The sequence below is a fragment of the Silene latifolia genome, chromosome 9 (genome assembly GCF_048544455.1).
Source record: "Silene latifolia isolate original U9 population chromosome 9, ASM4854445v1, whole genome shotgun sequence".
Lineage (NCBI taxonomy): Eukaryota > Viridiplantae > Streptophyta > Magnoliopsida > Caryophyllales > Caryophyllaceae > Silene > Silene latifolia.
In genome coordinates this window covers 178,442,287-178,464,030 of record NC_133534.1, presented here as the reverse complement: position 1 = coordinate 178,464,030, position 21,744 = coordinate 178,442,287, and the positions used below count along the sequence as shown (strand labels likewise).

Below are 21,744 nucleotides of genomic sequence, written 5' to 3'. Positions count from 1 at the left end.
AAGATGATCATGTGGTTACGGGTACCTTTCTTGTCAACTCTAAACCTACTTTTATTTTATTTGACTCGGGGGCTACCCATTCATTTATATCTAGTGAGCATGCTAAGACGTTAGATTTGAAGCAATATGATGTTATTAAAGATGTAGTTGATGTACCTACTGGGGAACCCATACCATGTGACCGTGTATATAAAGATGCGATCGTTAAAGTTTGGGAGGTTGTCTTTATTACAAAACTGATTGAATTTCCTTTGGGAGGTTTTGAGATGATTTTGGGGATAGATTCGTTGGGAAAATATAGAGCCTTTATACACTGTTTTCAAAAGAAAGTCACCTTAAAGGGACCCAAGGGAGTAAGGGTGTCTTATAAGGGATTTATGGTGAAACCTAAGGTGAAACTTATTTCAACTGTTACATTAAACTCATGCATGAGGAAGGGAGGACAGTTATTTATGTGTCATGTAAGGGATATGAGAGAAGAGGTGAACGGCACGGACGATATTGATGTCGTCAGAGTTTTTCAAGATGTGTTTCCAGATGATATTCCAGGGTTACCACCGAAAAGGGACATAGACTCTGGCATTGACTTGAAACCTGGGATGGGACCTATTTTTAAGGCACCTGAGAGGATAGGACCTAAGGAGTTGGAGGAGCTTAAGAAGTAGTTAGAGGAGTTGTTAGATAAGGGCTATGTGAGACCAAGTGTGTCACCCAGGGGAGCACCTGTGTTATTTATCAAGAAAAGGATGGGAGTATGAGGCTGTGTATAATGTGACTATAAAGTATCGGTAACCTTTACCTCGGATAGATAATTTATTTGACCAGTTAAGTGGGGCTGGGGTCTTCTCTAAGATTGATTTGAGGTTGGGATACCATCAGTTAAGAGTCAAGGAAGGAGATATCCCTAAGACTGCATTGAGGACTAGATACGGACGCTATGAATTTGTTGTTATGCCATTTGGGTTAACTAATGCACCGCCGTGTTCATGGACTTAATGAACCGAGTGTTTCGTCCCTATTTGGATCAATTCGTGGTTGTCTTTATCGATGATATCCTAGTGACTATAAGGATAAGGAGGAACATGAGAAGCATTTCAGGATAGTGTTGCATACCTTTAGGGAGAATAATCTTTAACCTAAGTTGAGTAAGTGTGAGTTTTGGTTGGAGAAAATGGCTTTTCCGGGTCATGTTGTGTCAAAAGATGGGATGTTTGTGGATCCAAGTAAGATTGAAGATGTTCCAAAGTGGTAAAGGCCGAAAAATATGGGGTAGATTCATAGTTTTCTAGGGTTGGCTGACTATTACAGGAGGTTTGTAAGGGACTTCTCTAAGATAGCTAAGCCTTTGACTACTTTGATGAGGAAGGAGAATAGGTTTAAGTGGGATCAGAGTTGTGAGAAGGCATTTCTAACCTTAACAGAATGCCTGACTACAGCTCCTATCTTAGCTTTACCTGAAGGAAGTCAAAATTTTGAAGTTTATACCGATGTTTCGAAGAATGGATTGGGGTGTGTGCTGATGCAAAATAGGATAGGTATAGCTTATGCTTCGAGATAATTGAAACCTCATGAGGAGAATTACCCTACCCATGACTTAGAGTTGGGAGCAGTGGTGTTTGCCCTGACGTTGTTGAGGCATTATCTTTATGAAGCTACTTTTAAGGTATTTTCTGACCACAAGAGCCTTAAGTACATTTATACCCAGAAGGAGTTGAATATGAGGCATAGGAGGTGGATTGAATTTATTGGGGATTAAGATATGGAGATAGTCTATCACAAGGGAAAAGCTAATGTAGTAGCAGATGCATTGAGTAGGAAATCTATTCATGCTTTATGTACTGCAATGTCAAGAGTGAAGTTACATGAAGAGATGGGAAAGATGGGTATTTTCATGTTAAGGAAGGGAGATACCATATGGGACTTGACCATTGAACCTGAGTTATATGCTGAAATCAGGGAGATGCAGAAGGATGACCCAAAGATGGAGAGGTGGCATGATGCCGTGAGCAGTGGTATGGAGTCACGGTTTTCCGTAGCTGATGATGGGGGTTTGAGATTTGATGGGTGATGGTGTGTGCCAGAAGACGAGGAATTGAAGAGAAAGATTCTAACGGAACCTCATTCTACTCCATATTTTGTGCATCCTGGAGGATATAAGCTATATAAATATTTGAAGAAGACATTCTGGTGGCCAAGGGTGAAGAAAGAGGTGGTCGAGTTTGTTGCTCGATCTTTAATTTGTCAAAGGGTGAATGGGGAGCATAAGAGACCTCAAGGGAAAGTTCAGTCTTTAGATGTACATGAGTGGAAGTGGGAGAGCATTTCTATGGATTTCATTGTGGGTTTGCCAAGAACTCAAAAAGGGAATAATATAATTTGGGTGATAGTGGACCATTTGACTAAGTCGGCTCACTTCATTCCTATGAAAGATACTTGGAGTAAAACTGAGTTGGCTAAAGCCTATGTTAAAAATGTGGTGAAGCTTCATGGTGTAACGAAGGATATTGTTTCTGACCGTGATTCATGGTTTATCTCTAAGTTTTGGCAGGAGTTTCAATCTTTGATGGAGACGTAGTTGAAGATGAGTACAACATTTTATCCAGCTACTGATGGTCAGACTAAAATGACTATACAAGCACTTGAGGATATGTTGAAAGCCTGTGTGATTGAGTTTGGTAGATCTTGAAAGGAGAAGTTAGATTTGATAGAGTTCTCATATAATTACAGTTACCATGCGAGTATTGGCATGACACCTTTTGAGACTCTCAAGGGCAATTTGGCTCGTAAATCTTTGTCTAATGTGTAGATGGATGTTATGTGGTTAATTAGGAACAAGAAACTCGAATTTTTATGGAGTTTTGATGGAGGAACGAAAGGGTTTTCGAAGAGGACACACAAACAGTTTCAGTTTGTGTGTCGGTTTTGTTTATGGTTTTTGAAGGATGTTTAGGGTTTGTTTCTGAGGTTTAAAGCTTATGGGTGATGGTAGGGTGTATGGAGAACCTAGAGGAATGAATGTATGGTGAAGGGGTGGTATTTATAAGGAGTTAAAGTAGGGTAAAAGAGAGGGAGAGGCAGTCGGGCTTGCTGAACATAGCTGCTGTCCAGCAGCTTTTGGGGGGTTTTCTAGGGTTCGTTTGGGGGTTTTTCTTGGTGATTAAGGTAAGGTAATATGGGTAGGATATTAGGGTATGGGTTAGGGTTAATGGGCATGGGTTTTGGTGGTGTTTGGAGCGGGTTTTGGACTCGGGATTGAGCTGCCAAAACAGGGGGCTGCTCGGTTTAGTGCGGGCTGTTTGGGGCCTGTTTTGGACGAGAATTTGGGCCGTGGTTAGGGGGTTCGAACAAGGGTGGATGGGTAGAGGCTTAGGTTGGTTAGTGTACTCGAGATTCGTGCCAATTCGCAAAGAAAACGGGCTCAAAAACCGAGCTAAAATCGAGCTCAAAAACACATGGTTGAAACGAGTTTTCTTCGCTTTTAAAATCGATTTTTCAAATCAATTAATCCATTAAAATAAATGACTTTTCAAATCAAATATATTCATAAAATGATTTTTCAAATCAAATATTTATTTTATTTTCAATAAAATAAACTTGGAAAAATAAATTCAAAATAAGATAAATTAAATTGAAATCACCTTAAAAAAGCTTTAATTTAAATATCATTTAAATTAATAAAATGAACTCACTAAAAAAACATTAATTTAAATATCATTTAAATTAATAAAATACTTCATCGACGACGCCCATTCTACCTCGTAAAACGAGCCCAAATAATGACAATGACAACTAATAAATACATGTGTCCTATCATCATCGGGTGTTTGTCGGGTTCTCTATAAATTCCAATATCGACGGATACGGGTATCTACAAATAGTAACAGTAACAGTAATCAGTAACAGTAACAATAACAATAACAATAACAATAACAATAACAATAACAATAACAATAACAATAACAATAATAATAATAATAATAATAATAATAATAATAATAATAATATACCATAGTATACCATAGTAAGAAAAGGGAACTTTCTAGAAGCTTCGCACCTACCATGTTTTCCTATAAATATGACCCAACCCCTCTCCATATCTCACTTTTCCACATAAATTTCACAAACTCACCAATTATTAAGAGAGAGAGGGAGAATTAGAAGGGAGAAACTCAAGGGAGCATTACCATCTTTATTTGTCTTAAAGATAAGTTCATCTTAAAACCGTCTTATAACTAATCCGTCTTATAATTAATTCATCTTATTAACTACGCAGTTGAACACCCTACTGACTGACCCGTGACCACCCTTGCCTGGCCGTGGACGGTGGTTTGACCTAGGATTTAAGGTGTTGTGTGAATGTTTGGACCGTGTTTAGGGAAGGCTTTTGGCTAGCCGTGTACACTGTGTTGAAAACAGATCTAGGTTGTCTTCTCATTGGTTATGGGGTGGTGTTGCAGGGGTGTCTCACCGTGGGTCAGGGCTGACCACGGTGGTGGTTGTTGCTGGTGTTCGGTTGTGTAAACCGTGTAAGTGTATAGGGTATGTTTGTTGTTGTGGTTGTTGTTCAGGGCACACGGTTTTGGCCGTGTATTGTGGCTGTTGTGATGTTAGTTGGGGATGGTAGGAAACCTTGGTGGTTGGCCGTGGACTACCAAGGGAATGATGGTATATGGGTGGCGGTTTGCCGTGGCTAGGAGTTGTTGTAAGGGGGTTGTTTGTGGGGTGTTGAACACGGGTAAACCGTGTAGTTCATGGGGAGTTTGGGTTTGTTCTTGAGACGGGTTTTATTGTATTATCATATCATGTATTTGAATTAGTTAGTAATTATGTGTATTTACTATCTTATTTAGATGGTGATTTTGTAGAAGAGCCTTTTTTATTGTGCTAGCTTGAATTATTGGAGTACTTGCTTTCAAGATAGGATAACAACTCAACTTAGCCTTTAAATTGTGTTAATTGGCTATCACGTTTACTATTGTGGAATTGTTGAAATTATGGAGAAGTGGATTATTATTACTGGATGCCTCAGCCTCGTGTCTAGGATGACTTGATTTTTTTTATTTATTATACGTTGGCATATCATTGGCATTTCATTTGCATTGGATACCTCAGACTCGTTCTGGGATGATTATTATTGTTGGCATGGCACTTGTATTGGTTTTCCCAGGCTGGTTCTGCAGGACTTGTCTCTGGGATGATGAATACCTCAACTTTGGGTTGGATTATTTGTATACCCCAGGCCAGGGATTGGCGGGATGAACGAGAGTTTCGGATTATGAGCTCAGTTGCATTTGTATATCATATCATATCATATCATATCATATCATATCATATCATATCATATCATATCATATCATATCATATCATATCATATCATATCATATCATATCATATCATATCATATCATATCATATCATATCATATCATATCATATCATATCATATCATATCATATCATATCATATCATATCATATCATATCATATCATATCATATCATATCATATCATATCATGTCATATCATTCTTTATCATTGTGATTGTTGTTGCTAGTTATTGTACTCGACCTTTTGGTTGACGTGTTTGCTTCTATTGTCAAATAAAATTGATGCCTGCTTTAATTGATGGCATCCTGTGTTGAACCATTTAATATTTCTGGTTAAATGAGGAGCAGATTAAAATAACAAGTAATTGTTTAGCTGAGAGCATTGGGACGTGTGAGCTTGGATCTGAGGAGTTTAGTGTCACCTAGTTATCAGACTATAATTATATTATGTTTAGTTTCATTTACTTCCGCTGCCGTACTGTAATTTATATTTAATTCAGACTTTCATTCAAGTTGTAATAAAACAATTTAACGTTATATTTCAATAAAGTACCTTTGGATTGTTATCTTTGTATTCACTGCCTCAGGAAACTGAGATGGTAATAGTTCTATTTATCTGGGAATGCATAGCTAAGGCTCTTGGATAAATGGGGGTGTTACACTTAATATGCAAGGAAATCCCATCTTTTTTCTTTTTGCAAAGTTGAAAAAGGTAAAACATGCCCTAACCTATCTTCACATATCTTAATTTTCAAATATCTCTGGTAAAGTCAAAGCAGCCAAAGCTATTTTACAAAAATGTCAGGAAGCTCCGTCTAATAATCCTTTCTTTAACACCCTTATCCAAGAGGAAATTATTTTGATTTCGAATTATGGCAAATTAAGGAGAATTGAGTTGAATATCCTTCAACAAAGGGCTAAAATTCATAATGTTCAAAACTCTGATAGTAACTAAGTATTTTTTTGGCTAAAATTGTTGAGAGGAAGCATCAACAAATGATAGGAGAAATAAAGGATTCTTATGGATTATCCCATAAGGGTATGAAGAAGGTAGGAGAAGCTTTTAAAGATTATTATAAATACCTCCTAGGGACAAAGAGTAATGTTTCTGGTCTGGATTCAAAATTGATGAGCTATGATCCTAGACTAACCCAAGAGCATCAAAGCATTTTGATCAAGGAAATTACCAAGCAGGAAATAAAAGCTGCTATTTTTGGCATTGATTCAAAAAGTAGCCCAGGGGCTAATGGATTCTCATCTGGCTTTTTTAAAGTTTCTTGGGATATTATTGAGACTGATTTTTTTAATGCAATTCAAAACCTTTTCAGGACTGGGCATATGGCAAAGCAAGCAAATTCCACTCTCATAACCCTCATCCCTAAAAGACAAGTGGCCTCCTCTATTATGGATTTCAGGCCAATATCTTGTTTTACTTTTTTTACAAAACAGTAAGTAAAATTCTAGCAAATATGTTCCTATCAGTCATATCTACTCTCATTAGAGAGGAGCAAGCTGCCTTCATTAAGGGAAGAAATATATTTGAAAACATAATGTTGTCTTAGTCCCTTGTAAAAGGTCATAACAGGAAACATATTTCACCCAAATATCTCATCAAGGTTGACATAAAAAGGCATTTGATTCTTTACAATGGGATATTTCATTGCTACCATGCTTTTAGGTTATGGTTTCCCTGATCAATTTAGGAAATGGGTGATGCGCTGTATCACTAATACTTGGTTATGTTTGAAAGTCAATGGAGGTATTTCAGGTTTTTTCTAAGGTAAGAGTAGAGTTAGGCAAGAGGATCCATTATCCCCTTATCTATTTGTACTTAGCATGGAAATTCTGTCTAAATTCCTCAGAAAGCTATGTACTGAAAGGTAGGTATCCTACCACCTAAAGTGCAGCAAGCTTCACCTCACTCACCTAATTTTTGCAGATGATCTCATGATATTCATTAGAGGATATTGTCCTTCTGTTTGTGCTATAAAGAAAGCTTTGGATAATTTTGCTAATATATCTGGGCTTTATACAAATGCAGAGAAGACTTGAATTTATGTGGACATGGCCCACCTGCATGCCCGGTTCGATCTGCGGGCATGCAGCGGTATTTTGAAAGCCACGCTCAGCGGCGTAAAAATGCTTTCGACCGGATCGTTTTAGATCGGTCGGTTTCATCTCGGTAAGGGTCTCGAAACGATTAGAGATGTTCGGAGTCGCCACCAAGCATTTGTGGGATGCTTGGAACCCGTTCGAAATCCACTTTATACCTCGGTCAAATCGGAGTACAAAGCAGCGTTTGACATAGGTACTAAAGATAAGGAAATCGTTCCTCTTTAGCATCCTATCTCTAGAATGACTCTCGTATGCCCTGGATAAGGTCGTCCACAATCCAAAGTTTCTGAGTAAGAGGTAAAGGTACGTATTGGGAAGCCCTTTAATCAGACACCCAATCCCGCCCGTGGTAGCGGCCTCTACTGATCGATCTTGGTTGGTTGAATGCAAAAGTTGATAAAACGGTTTAAATGCATGAATGCGCATCCAATAATTTAAACCTAATAGGTGAGAGCTTTCTAAGTCGGTTGATTTAATCCAAATATCAAGTATAAGATGTCGAGTTGGATTAATGGTTGATTTGCATGCAAGACGGAAATTAAACATCCATTTACCGTATTAGGTTTATGGTGCATAACGTGATCCGTTTCTCTTAGTAAAGCATTTTGCAAATATGATTTTGAATGACCAAATAGTCATCTAATCCGTCCTATATCCGGGCTAACCGAAGTCGGGATCATCCTAGACTGATGCTGGAAAGGGAACAGACCCTGCACCAGGCGGCCACATGAGGCACGAGCCTGTTGGCGATGCAAGGGGGTCTCCCCTGGTTTTGAAAATCAGAAAGAAGGGGCCTGTTTAGGTGCGGGTCAACCAACGGTTGTATGCCGTATTCTGACCTTTTAAAAAACGTTTATAAAACATATTGAAAAATGGGTATTTGACCCGATTTGATTTGAAAGGGTCCTTTAGACTGCATTTGTTGATTTGAGGAACGAGACTCGAATAATCATCATTATTTTGATGATATTCGGTGTCGGGTTCGACTTGAGAAGCTTGACATGAATAGTTTTGAAAATAATTATGAACTAATTATTTTAAGTTCATTTGAATATAATTAGTCGATACTCATCATCGTACCCGGGTTAAAATCCGGCATGGTATGTAGAACCAAGGATGACTTTGTGTTGGTGACTAATATGCTTGTTTTGAAAATGTAAAGAAATGATGAAAGACTTTAAAATACCTCCCAAAAATGAAATAAAAGGCTTTAAATACCTTTTAAATGTTATTAACCAAATATTATCACCGAAACCCGGATTTAACCGTCATGGTATGAGGAACCAAGGGTGAAAAATATTTTATGGTTAAAACAAATGAAATAAAAAGGTTCAGAAATAATTGAAGTAGTAAAAACCGATTGTAAATATAAAAATGAATTAAAGGGAAATGACGAGAACAAACACGGTTGAGTTCTGACCTGGACACCCCATTCAGGCGCGGGCAAGCCGGCGAACCAAGGGGCTTCTGTCTCAGGCCAAAAATCAGTTTTGGCTCGTTTATTCCATGTTTTGGATCATGTTATGCATGTTTTAGCATGTTATAGTCATGAAACAAATGAAGACATGATAAAAGAAGAATTTTTACACCCTCATACTTACATGTTTGGTTATGGCGAGAAACCGACGTAAGTGTAACAACTCGTTTGGTCGGAAAAGATTCGGTTTAAAATCGTTTTGGTAAGTAAAAAGAGTATTTTATTAAGATTAGTGACGGTGTAGTGGTCGAAGTGGTCGGTCAAGTGATTTAATGCACGATGAGGGTACCAAACAATGTGTAAGGCTTGTATTTACGATCGGTAGGTCGTAAATACGCGTCGGGTTGTGACTTAAGAAGTCGAGTCGCGAATTTTAAGGGAGAAAAGAGGGGGCGGACACTCGCGTAAGTTCTCAAATGGGGGCATTTGAGGGGTATTTATAGGAAAATGAGTGGTTGTGTGAGTTTTGAGCGACGTGGCCACCTGGGCTGCTCAAAGAGGCGCGAGCCACGTCGCGGTTCTTCGAGTTGTCCTGTCACTTTCACACAAGAGCAATCATGATTTGTTCTATCCTAGGATTTGTAGTCATATGTTTGGTACTTGACCATTCATAAATCCGGGAAATCTTAGCATAGAAGGCGTTGAATGTTTTTTTTTTTGTGGTTGACTCGGTTTGACTCGTTGTTGGAGTCGGGATTTGAATTTTTGAGCCGGTTTTTGGTCCGGTGTCGGTTTTGACTCTAGTTAGTGTCATTGCGACCCCGTCGTCGTGCATTAAAGACTCTAGGTATTTTTGAAATGTTTTATTTTCGAAATCGTTTTAAGTTTTCCGACGTAAAATTGTACACAAACCGTCGATCAAACGCCGCGATTCCAAAGCATGTTATAGTCTGATAATCATCGGGTGTTTGTTGAAGTCTCAGTAGATACTGGGTATCTATAGAGCCTCCATTTTGACTGAGGCTTGGACAGGGCAAAGTCAAAGTAGAGCCCCCAGGTCAATCGAAGATTACAACCCAGAGACCCGAGCGACGTCAAGGCGGCTCGAAAGGATTCGGGCCAAGGACCTGCCGTCGGGAAGGGAGACGCCAAGGCGACTCGAGGGTACGAGCCTAGGACCTGTCGTCGGGAACAGTTTAGTCTGTCGACTATCCGTGCGGGTCGTTTAAAGTCCGTTAGACTACGTACAAAAGCTCGCCAGCCATAAGAAGGAGTCATACCTGAGGCATCTTCAGATATGTCCTTGCACGTATGCGGACAAAGGCTCGCCAGTTGTGGTGCGTATGTGAGGAGGGCTCGCCAGCCGCGATGCGGGGTAAGGCTCGCCAGCCATGGTGCATACCTAAGGAGGGCTCGCCAGCCGCAATGCGTAGTAAGACTTGCCAGCCATGGTGCGTATCTGTGGAGGGCTCGCCAGCCGCGATGCGTTGTAAGGCTCGCCAGACATGGTGCGTATATGAGAAGGGCTCGCCAGCCGCGATGCGTTGTAAGGCTCGACAGCCATGGGGCGTATCTAAGGAGGGCTCACCAGCCGCGATGCGTTGTAAGGCTCGCCAGCCATGGTGCTTATCTGAGGAGGGCTCGCCAGCCGCGATGCATTGTAAGGCTCGCCAGCCTTGGTGCGTATAGGAGGTGGGCTCGCCAGCCGCGATGCGTTGTAAGGCTCGCCAGCCATGGAGCGTATCTAAGGAGGGCTCGCCAGCCGCGATGCGTTATAAGGCTCGCCAGCCATGAAGCGGTGGTTGATCGACCGTGAGAATAGCCGCGTTGAATGGGCTTGTTTTGAAAGTAGCGAACTCGTGATGCCGCCGTGAAAATAGTGAATTTTGAATTTCACTATCAATGTTGTTGAAATAAGCGGGTTCCGCGAGGAAGCCCCCTGTTGACATTTGAAGGAATAGTGAATTTGAACTTCCACTACTCGTTTGTTTGAATTTGAAGTGACGATTTTAATCGCCGTTTGTTTGAGTTTTGAAGGAAATAACAAATTTTGAATTTTGCTATCACGTTTGGAGTGACGGTTTATGTGCCGCCGTTGACATTTGAAGGAAATAGTGAATTTGAAATGTTCACTATTATTTTGAAGTGGCGGTTTATGTGCTGCCGTTGACATGTGTGGGAAATAGCGGAATTTAATTTCCAACTATTATTTTGGAAATGACGGTTTTAATTTCCGTCGTTTAATTTGGAGAAATAGCGAATTTGAATTTTCGCTATTATTTTTGAAAATTTTTTTTGAAGGAAAATAGTGAATTTTGATTCCACTATTATGTTTTTTGAAATTGACGGTTTTGATTGCCGTCGTTTGAATTTTGAGGAAATAGTGAATTTTGAATCTTCACTATTATATTTTTTTTTGAAGGGAAAATGGCGGTTTTGATCGCCGTTTGTTTGAAATTTTTGATGGAAAATAGTGAATTTATATTTTCACTATTTGTTTTTTGTATTTGGGAAAATGACGGTCCTTAATATCGTCATTGAAAACTTGAAGTTTATTACGGGAAATTGGGCCAAAGCCCAAAATTCGCTGAATAGAGCAAGGGGAGGCCTGGTTTAGGCGCGAGCATCCTGGCGAACCAAGGGGCTTCCCTGTTTTTCTGTAAAAGACGCGAGGCTTGGCTGCTCGTCATTCATCATTCATCTTCAATCCTTCGATGCGAAATCCGCCATTAAAGGACCTTTGCTCACCTCCATTCGTGCTATCGACCATAATTTCATCTCAAGGTATGCATTTCCCCTTGAATCCATTTAAATTCGTTGGTCATTTGATAGATTGAATTAGGGCAAAAATTTTACTCTAGAAAATTGATTTGGGCGTTTTTGATTTAGCCCATTTCGAGTGAAATTGATGATTGCATTAGGTTAGGAACCCGTTTAGGAGTATAGGGGTGCTTTTAATTTGCATTTTGGTCCCAGTTCCCGCTCCATATGCTAAAAAAACGTGAGTGAGGTGGAGAAACCGTCTCATCTCACAATGCCAAGTTTATTTGCTTGGGTAGTGGGTCCCATTAGGTTGCATTGTAGTCGGGAAAGACCGTATTTGCCATTGTGGACCTTTGTTGGGCATTGTGGGCAAAATTGGAATTCTTGCCTTTTGTGACGGTCTTATGTCTGACAAAATAATCGCCTATTTGGGCTTGAATTGAGTCAGTTTGCCTTCAAATGGACCTTATTGGTAGTTTAGGTCACCTTGAGGCGTGATAAAATCACGTTTGCCTCTTTGTGGTCGTTTTTGAATTTTTGACCGATTTGTGCTCAAATTGGCGTATAAATTGCTTTTTTGAGCTGTAGAAAAATTCCTCATTGCATTGGGAATGTATTTTGGGTTTTTGGCGGACCTTGTGTGGGTCTTGAGATGCCATTTTTGTTTGTTGTTTTGACTCGTCTTTTGCTTGAAAAGAAGGGCGAGTCGTTGTTTTTTTTTGTGCGTTTTTGTGAATTGTTTTTTGTTTTGTTTGGTTGGATTTGGGCGGGGTTGCCCTTGCTTTGCTTTGCAGGTTATTTGTTTGTTCCGGGTTTGTCCGATTTACGCCGTCATAACGCCGAAATTTCGGTTGACGTTTTTGTGTTTATTCTTTTGATCGCAGGGTACCATTTGGGACCTACGGGGTCCGTCGTTGAGGCCTTAGAGGAGGAAGATGATCCTGGAGGGGGAGGGTCGACTATTTTTTATTATAGGCTTGGTTGTGTTTCTCCTTAGCGGCCTTTTCCCGACCAATGATCGAGTATCGATCGTTGGTCGTTGTCTGCAGAGGTTCGGATGACCGATGAGTGGGGTTCAATATGGGCGTGTTATCCCATGTTGCCACTTTTGATCGTTGTCGAATTCTGGTGATTGGAGGCCAACATCGGGGTAGTGTCCGTTGTCATGGTCCTCTTTCACTCTTGAATTCTGCTGATTGGAGGTCAACGTCGGGGTAATGTGCTGGGTTATGATCCTCGGTTGTCGTGTCGTCTGAAGTCTGCCAGGCATCATTTTTCTTTTTGTCGTGGAGCAGGAACGAGGTATTACCGTCATGGTAACCACCTCTGCTTCCGTTGTTGCTCCTCTGTCTCTTGTGTTGCTCCCTTTCTTTTCTGTTTGAGAGGATAGAGAGTGCTTAGTTCGGTAGGTGGCGGATAGCCCCCAGTTCGTTGTCTTAGGCCAGTGTATGTATGATAGATGGTTATTTTAGGCCAATGTCTGTATGATAGATAGTTGTTTTAGGCCAGTGTCTGTATGATAGATGTCTGTACTGGATCTTGTTTGTACGGTCAGTTGTCCGTATCAAATGTGTCTCGATGTATTTTGCGTGAGGCGGTTTGTATATATGTGTTTTTGGATTGTGGCTCATTTTGTGATTTTTGGCTTTTTTTGTGTTGTGTTTCGGAGGAGCGCTGTCGGCTGTCGATTCTCCTTTTGCTTTGCACCAGTTCCTGCATCGTTAGTGTAGAAAACAGGCAACAAATAGCACACATACATAAACGTAAACACGTAGAAGCATTTAATTGAAAAACAAAAATTAACCATGATGACTTGGAGTTAAAATTTGAAATTTGAAATGATATGATATTTGAAAATTCCGCGACAAGTCGTCACTTTAGATAAAAGGAATTAATTTGAAAATTGAGCAATTAACTCGTGTCGTGAATTAAATTGCATCGAATGTTGAAATTGATTTGTGACTCGAAAAATTCAAACTCAAACCGTCAGGGATGAATTTTTAGAAAATATTTTTACGAGCATATTTGATTTTTGAGGTCAAGACTCGAATTTGTGAGTGCTTGAATTTTGGAGGAAAACTGATGTCGTGTTATTAATTTTCGATTTTTATTTTGATGGAAAATCGTGAAAAAGCGAAAATATTTTCGGAATTTTGATTGACATGGAAACGATCCATCACTGATCGAGGCGACTAGCCCTTCCCCCTTTTTAAAAAAGAAAGAAAAATCCGTATGCTTAAAGCTGCGTCATGGAAACCGTGTCGGATTTCGTAAAACGCGAAAACAAGGAAATGTGAGGGTGAGGAAACACAAAATGTCCTGGATCATCCCGAAGAGGCGCGAGCGTCCTGGCGGGAGGTTTGAGGTGTCAGGAGAAAACACATCTTGAAAGAGACAAGTCAAAAGCGGGAATCCTGAGGAAGGCCTAAAGAGGCGCGAGCTGCCTGGCGATGGAAGCCAACTCTCCCTTTTTTCTGAAAAACGCGCTGATCATTTTTGTATAAATAGTGATGTTTGCGCTTCATTGTTTCATCATCTGAAACACAAAAACATCTCTACAAAACTTCTTCTTCTTCTTCCACGAAAATATTTCATGGATGCTTTTGAGAATGCATTGCGACAATGGTGCCGGGATTTGTCGCCTCCCGAAAAGTATCAACTCGTTTGCATGGGAGTTGGTCAATTGTTGGTGCTCCGTCAAGTTAAGGTGCACCCCTCATTTCTCGAAGCATGTTCTCGGTTTTGGGATTCGAAACACCATGTTTTCGTTTTCGCGAAGGGTGAAATTTGTCCTCTTGCTGAAGTAGTTGGAGCCATTGGTGGGTGGCCGGGTTGTGTTCCGGTGCTTCCTCCTACTCGGTTGTGCTATAAGGAGAAATTCCGTTCCATGTTGGGTTTGTCGACGAGTCAAGTCAACTTCCTCCTTGCTCCTCATGGTGTGGATATGTTGGCTCTTATCAACATCTTTTCAAACCGATTAGATGTCAGTTTTTTGTAGGTGGCTAGGAGAAGGCTCTTTCCTTTTGCCTTATCCATGTGTACCTCTTTGTTGATGTTTTGAAGAAGGAGGGGCCAAAATGTTATGGTAGCATGACCCTTATTCATGTGGTTGAGCAAATGGAGCATGGTAGAGATCCATCGTGGTTGGTGCTTGGCGAGATCATCCAAGCCTTAGACAAGGAAGGCTCTTGTGGAGAAGCTCCTTCGTTCAGATCCCCAAGGATCCTCCAAGTGTGGCTATTGGAGAGGCTAAGGTATGTAGAGCCTCCGGTTGAATCTTCTTCTTATTCCTTCCGTCACCTTACCATGAGGAAGAAGTTGTACTCGGATAGTTTTGCTTCTACCGAGGCTTGTTGGGCCGCAAGATTGGCGGAGGAGGGTGGTCCTCACATCCGTTGGATGGTGCCATGGTGGCACTTGAGGTCCTTCACGGGGTTCCCCGCTTCGGGTGCTAGTCCTCGTTCTTTGATGGTGGTGGGTTTGAAGGTCGCTTCCTTCATTTATCCCGAAAGGCTCATGAGGCAAATGGGGCGTCAACAAAAGGTGACCGCTCAAGATACCCTTGTCCAAGAGAATGTTTTTCGGAACTCCGAGCTTGTGGAGGTCTTCGAAAGGTGGTGGGCCACTCGGCCTCTTTGGGAGGGACCAGACCCTGTTGCCACGACGTGGGTGACTCCCGCTTATGTCAAGTAGTCATGAGCTCAGTCCTTGGAAGAGAGGTCCAAATTCCGTAAGGACGAGGTTGTCGACTTGAAGTATCGAGAGGTTGGCATGGCCAACCGTGCCTTCTTTGAGGAGTATATTAATGGGGCTAGCCCCGATGTGATAAGACCACCAAAGAGGAGAAGCTCGGGTCCCAAGAACATGGTGGGCCGTGCATGGGCTCGTTTTGGGCCGAACATGAGGTCTTGTGCTAGACCGGAGGCCGTCGCCGTCTTAGATCCGTTGAGGATCCGTTTCGAGGAGGAAATCCATGCTAGGCGGGCCAACAAGAAGAACAAGAGGAAGATGTACCCCGAGGGAAAAGGCAAGGGTAGAATGGAAGAGTGAAGACCTCCGTTACCCATTTTATTATTATGTTGTATTAGTGTTGTTAATTTTTATTATGTTGTACTAGCTAGTTATTGTGTGTTTTATGCTAGTTTTATTATGTGAGGTGTTTTAGTTGACACCTTAGCTTTGACAAGTTATAGACTCGTCGATCTTTATTTGTTGGTGAAATTGTAATCCCTCCCATTATTAATTAAATAAGAGGATTGCTTGTGTCAAAATTTGTGAACGCTTGTTTCTTCCATCCATTTTGTAAAGGCAATTCGATTTGAATTATCCTAAACATTTGCACTTGGGAAAGTGGTATTTTGTGAGGAAGGGAGAAAAGCTTATTGTTGTATTTTGTGGGAAAGGGGAATGCTTTTCCCTTTCCTTTTTGATGGGGATGATGTTTTGTATGTGGGTGACGTTTTTTTGATTATGGGGATGGTTGTTTTTTTTATTACAAGGGATGGTTGTATACTTCTTGTGTAAGAAAGGACTGCCTACGTATTCACCTGAAGAGGTGAAATCAAACCATGATCGTATTTCGAAATGTTTTGTAGATTTTATTGGGTTTTGTGGTTGTATCCCTCATGTATAAGAGGGACTGCCTACGTATCCACCTGAAGAGGTGAAATCAAACCACGGTCATAGTTTAGGGGTTTTTTTTTTGTTTTAGTGCAAATGGATGTTGCCTTTGACAGATCAAAGGACATTTGAAACCGGAAAGGTGCCATAACTTAGACTCGATAAAACATGCAATATCAAATCAGAATGCGTTGAGGAACTTTACTTGAAAAGGGTTGAGGTGGTTGCTAGTTGTAAAACTAGGCTAGGTCGTTGGTTGCTATGGTTCAAGGGTAGTATTTCTTGAGTTGGTCTAGGTTGGTCTTGTTTTTAAAATCCTCCCCATCTAGGTCACACAGTCTCACTGCGCCCCCCCGAAAGTATTTTCTTGACCAGGTATGGCCCGACCCAGTTGAGTTTGAATTTTCCCCTCGGATCGACGGGTAACGGTGGACGAACCGACTTGAGGACCAAGTCGCCTTCTTGGATGTTCCTGGGTTTGACCTTCTTGTTAAATGCCCGTTGTATACGTCGTTGGTATAGCTGGACGTTGTGCAAGGCGTTGAGTCGCCGTTCGTCTAGAAGAGTGAGTTGCTCGTACCTTCGACGGGTCCATTCCACCTCAGGGACTTGACTCTCCAGTAGGATGCGTAGAGAAGGGACCTCTAACTCTACCGGTTGAACCGCCTCCATGCCATATGCTAGGTGGAAGGGTGTGGCGCCTGTCGGTGTTCGGATTGAGGTTCGGTATCCCCAGAGTGCGAATGGGAGCTTGCTCTGCCAATCGCGATAGTTGTCTTGCATTATCTTGATAATGGTGACAAGAGTTTTGTTAGATGCCTCGACTTCTCCGTTGGTTTGGGGACGGTAGGGGGATGATCGATGTTGTTTGATTTTGTATTTGTCCAGCAAGGCCTGAGTTTCCGCCCGGAAGTGAGAGCCTTGATCGCTGATGATTTCATGGGGTATCCCATATTGGCAGATGATGTTGTTTTGGATAAACTTGGCCACTTGCTTGGCGGTCAAGACTGCATATGACTGCGCTTTCACCCATTTGGTGAAGTAGTGGATGACGACGAGGACGAAACAATGCCCCTTGGTGCCTACCGGGTTGACTTTCCCGATGATGTCGATGCCCCAGGTTGAGAAAGGCTAGGGTGAGGTCATTGTGTATAAAAGGGATGGCGGTATGTGTTGTATGTTGGCGAAGATTTGGCAATTGTGGCAATGCTTGACGTAGTTACGACAATCCGCGTCCATGGTGGTCCAGTAGTAACCTAGCCGCTTGATTTTTCGGGTAAGCATCATTGTGCCCATGTGAGGGCCACATTCCCCATCGTGGACCTCTCCCATGACCTTTTTGGCTTTGTGATGGTCAATGCAAAGGAGGAGAATTCCTTGGGGTGTTCTTTTGTAGAGTTGATTTTGGTTTATCACGAATTGTGATGCAAGTAAACGGATGGCTCTTTGTCCTCTTGGGTCAGAGTTGGGAGGGAATTCGTTTTTGGTTTTGTAGTTGAGGATGGCTCTGTACCAAGGTTCATCATGGCTTTCCTCGTCGTCGTTGATGGCACAAATGTGAGCTGGCTCGCTCCTTCTCTCGACACATAGGGGCATCGATGTCATGTCGTCAAGTATGTTGACGACCGCGACAAGTTTTGCCAGGGCATCAGCAAATTGATATTTCTCTCGTGGCAAGTGGAAATAGTCGATTTGGTCGAAGAACTCAGCCTCTTGATTGATCTTTGCTCGGTAGGGAGCTAAACTGTCACTTCGGATTTTCCATGACCCGGACACCTGATTGATGATGAGCGAGGAATCACCATGGACCCTCAATCTCTTGATGCCAAGTGTGATGGCTGCTTGTAGGCCGATGCGGCATGCTTAATATTCAGCGACATTGTTGATGACGGCGAAGTCCAATTTGACCGAGATCGGGACATGTTCTCCCTCTGGCGATATTAGAAGGATTCCTACCCTAAAGCCTCTCATATTAGATGCACCGTCGAAGTATAGGTCCCATGCGTCGGAATCGGCACAAGGATGTCTTCGTCAGGAAGCGACCATGTGTCGGTCGTTAGATCCTCGTTGACGGGATTCTCTGCCAGGAAATCGGCGACTGCTCTTCCCTTTATAACCTTGAGGGGTACAAACTTGAGATCAAACTCGGACAGCATGAGTGTCCACCTAGACAGCCTTCGGTTTAGTACGGGTTTATCGAAGATATATTTAACCGGGTCCATCTTGGAGTAGATGTGGACCGTGTAGTTGAGCATGTGATGCCGCAGCTTCTTTGTTGACCATACTAGGGCAAGGCATGTCTTTTCCAGTTGAGTGTACCTTGTCTCGTACTCGATGAACTTTTTGCTGATGTAGTAGATGGCTCGTCCTTCGCCGTCGACTGTTTGTGCTAGCATAGCTCCCATGGCCGTGTTGGTAACAGTCAGATATAGGGATAGAGGAATCCCCGGTTGAGGTGGCATGAGGACAGGAGGTTTGGATAGGATTTCCTTTATTCTGTCGAAGGCCTTTTGACAATCGTCGTCCCAATCGGTGTGATCGGAGGCGCGAAGTTACTTGAATATTGGTTCACAAATCATGGTGAGCTTGGGAATGAAGAGGCTGATGTATTGGACCTGACCAAGAAATCCCCAAATCTCCTTCTAGTTCCTAGGCCGAGGCATTTGTTGAAGGGCTTTGATTTTGGTTGGATCAATCTCGATGCCTCTTTTCCTGACGACATGTCCCAAGTGTTTTTCGGAGGTTACCCCGAATGCACACTTCAGAGGATTTAGTCTCATGTTATACTTCCGCAGACGAGCGAAGAATTTTCGAAGGGCGTTGATGTGGCCGTCCCGTTCTCTTGATTTGATAATCATATCATCGACATACACCTCTACCTCCTTGTGCATCATATCATGTAGGAGAGTGGTAGCGGTTCTTTGATAAGTAACCCCGGTGTTGATAAGACCGAAGGGCATGACCGTGTAGCAGTATGTACCCCACTGTGTAGTGAACGCAGTCTTGTGCATGTCTTCCTCTGCCATTTTAATCTGGTTGTATCCGACATACCCGTCCATGAATGATAGGAGAGCATGTTCAGCAGTGTTATCCACCAGAATGTCAACATGTGGCAAAGGGAAGTCGTCCTTTGGACTCGCCTTGTTCAGATCCCTAAAGTCGACGCAAACCAGAATTCTTCCGTCTTTCTTTGGTACGGGCACAATGTTGGCCACCCAATCAGAGTATTCAGACACTTTGATGAAACCAGCCTTGACTTGTTTATCCACTTCTTCCTTGATTTTTAGGGCCCATTCAGGACGCATCCGGCGTAGCTTCTGCTTCATAGGTTTAGCTCCGGGCTTAATGGGTATCCGGTGCTCTGCAATTTCCATGTCAATCCCAGGCATGTCTCTGTAGGACCAGGCGAATACGTCCTTGTATTCGTTGAGGAGGTCAATGAACTGTTGTCTTTCCGAGGGGTCCAGGGTTGTCCCTATCCTAAGTTCTTGAGGTGTGTTGTCGGTTCCTACGTTAATAGGTTCGGTCTCCTTAATGATGGGGGTTCTGGTTTCCCGTTTGTCAAGTTCTTTGGCCAGGTGAGGTGGGTAGTCACTTAAGTCAAATTCCTCATACTCATTCAGAATTACATTGCAGTTAAATTGAGATGAGTCTTAAGCAAACTTAGCGTTCATTAAGAACACAGCAAAAATCTCAGAGACGACAGACATCTCATGGTCGGTTAGAGGCGACGCAGCAGAGGAGGTGGCCCCTGGAACAGGCTCTAGGTTGTCACCTTTAATGGGAGTGGGGGTGACCATAGTAGACTCAGCCCCTACATCAGCCATCACTTTATGATAAAATAGTGGGAAGGGGACCTTGACTAGGACATCAGGAGTATTAGAAGCTATGACAGACTCAGACTCCGACTCAGACTCAGATTCAGATTCTTCTTCGCTTCCCTCTTTGAACATAGGGCCTTCTCCAGTTGTGATTTTGAGAATGCGGCCTTGGCGATCTGTCCACTTAACGGTCTTCCTCCAGCCTTGTGTAGCTTTCTTTGGGTCAGTGTCGGAGATCAAGGCAGTTGGGTCAAACTGATTGTCCTTCAGGGCGATGTTGATGATGTCCTCATAGTCGAGGTGCTTAATATTATCCTCTCCAAAGAGGAGGGTGACAGCTTGTCCATCGAGGCATGACGATGGATTAGACTAACTTGATGGAGTTTCGGTGTTGTCGGGGATGAAGTAGCAGTCCTAGTAGACTTCCACACCCGGGTACCTAGCCTTGGCTATAGAGTCATAGATCGGCTCCGGAAAACCATGGTAGAGCTCTGATTCTCCCTCGAGGACAAAGTATCCATTGAGGGTCAGATGATAGGGACTGAGGATAACTCCGTGCTTCTTGCGTTTTTGAACTAGGAGGTTTATCTCCTGGATATCTTCATTGGTAGGTTCATATCCCAGTCCGAAGGGAATGTTGCGGACCTTAGCCTGTTTCAAGGGAGGTAAGGTGCTCTTCAGTGGATTGAGGGGCAAACCCGGGAAGTAACCCTGGCGCATCATGATGCGGTTGACCGTGAGGTTGGCAAACGGGTCACATTCAAAGGGTGTTGATTCATTAGTTATGGCATTCGCAGCTTGAAATCCCCACATTTCATTATCATCTTCCTTAATGGTCTGGGAGGCTATTCCCTTTCTCATGACAGCTTTGATCGGGGAAGCAGGAATTGTGATTGTTTTCCCGTTGAAGGGGACCCTGATTTTCTGGTGGAGAGTCGAGGTAACCGCCTTGACGACGTGAATCCAGGGACGTCCCAGGAGTGTATTGAAGGAGGCGTCGATGTCGACTACCTGAAAACTGGTTTGCCTTTCCAGCGGTCCGGTTGCGACAGTTAGAGTGATGAGCCCCGCGACCTTACGACGAGTGCCGTCGTAGGCGCGTACTCCTTGGTTTGTCGGGACCAAATCAGCTTTCTTAATACCCAGCTTGTGAGCAGTCTTGAGGGGAATGACATTTACCGCGGATCCATCATCCACAAGGACCATGGGTACATTCTTCTTGAGACATTGTACGGTAATGTACAGGGCAAGGTTATGATTGGCTCCGAAGGGAGGAATATCTTCGTCAGAGAAGACGACTGGGTTGTTCAAGTCAGGGGCATCCCTTGTCATATGTGGCACTATTTCTTTAGGGGAAGAGGTTGAGGGCACAATTAGTTTTCCCAAGGCTTGTAGCAAAGCCTGTCGATGTTCAAAGGATGTCGCGATCAGTTGCCAGATCGAGATCTCGGCTTTTGCCTTCTGAAGCTGTTTGAGGATTGAATTCTCAGGAGCCTTTGGTTGAGTGTCTACTTCCGAGACAACTTGGTTGTTTGTTGTTGGAACGACCATTGGATTGTTCGGGTTCTGATAGGGGCGTCCGGACCGGGTAAGGTGACCGATCTCTTTTGCCCGTTTCCCTTTCTCTGGGACAAGGTAGACATCTTCAACGTCGTCTCTCCAGATGCCGTTGATTTCAGGATCTC

General features: G+C 42.7%; 1 protein-coding gene across 1 annotated transcript; it reads left to right on the top strand.

Annotated features, from left to right (window-relative positions):
• The first annotated feature begins 1,171 nt into the window (after positions 1-1,171).
• LOC141601940 (putative mitochondrial protein AtMg00860) lies at positions 1,172-1,558 on the top strand. The gene is made up of 2 exons (XM_074422246.1): positions 1,172-1,248; positions 1,309-1,558. Exons 1-2 carry the CDS (start codon positions 1,172-1,174, stop codon positions 1,556-1,558), a joined length of 327 nt encoding a protein of 108 aa, XP_074278347.1.
• The last annotated feature ends 20,186 nt before the right edge of the window (positions 1,559-21,744 follow it).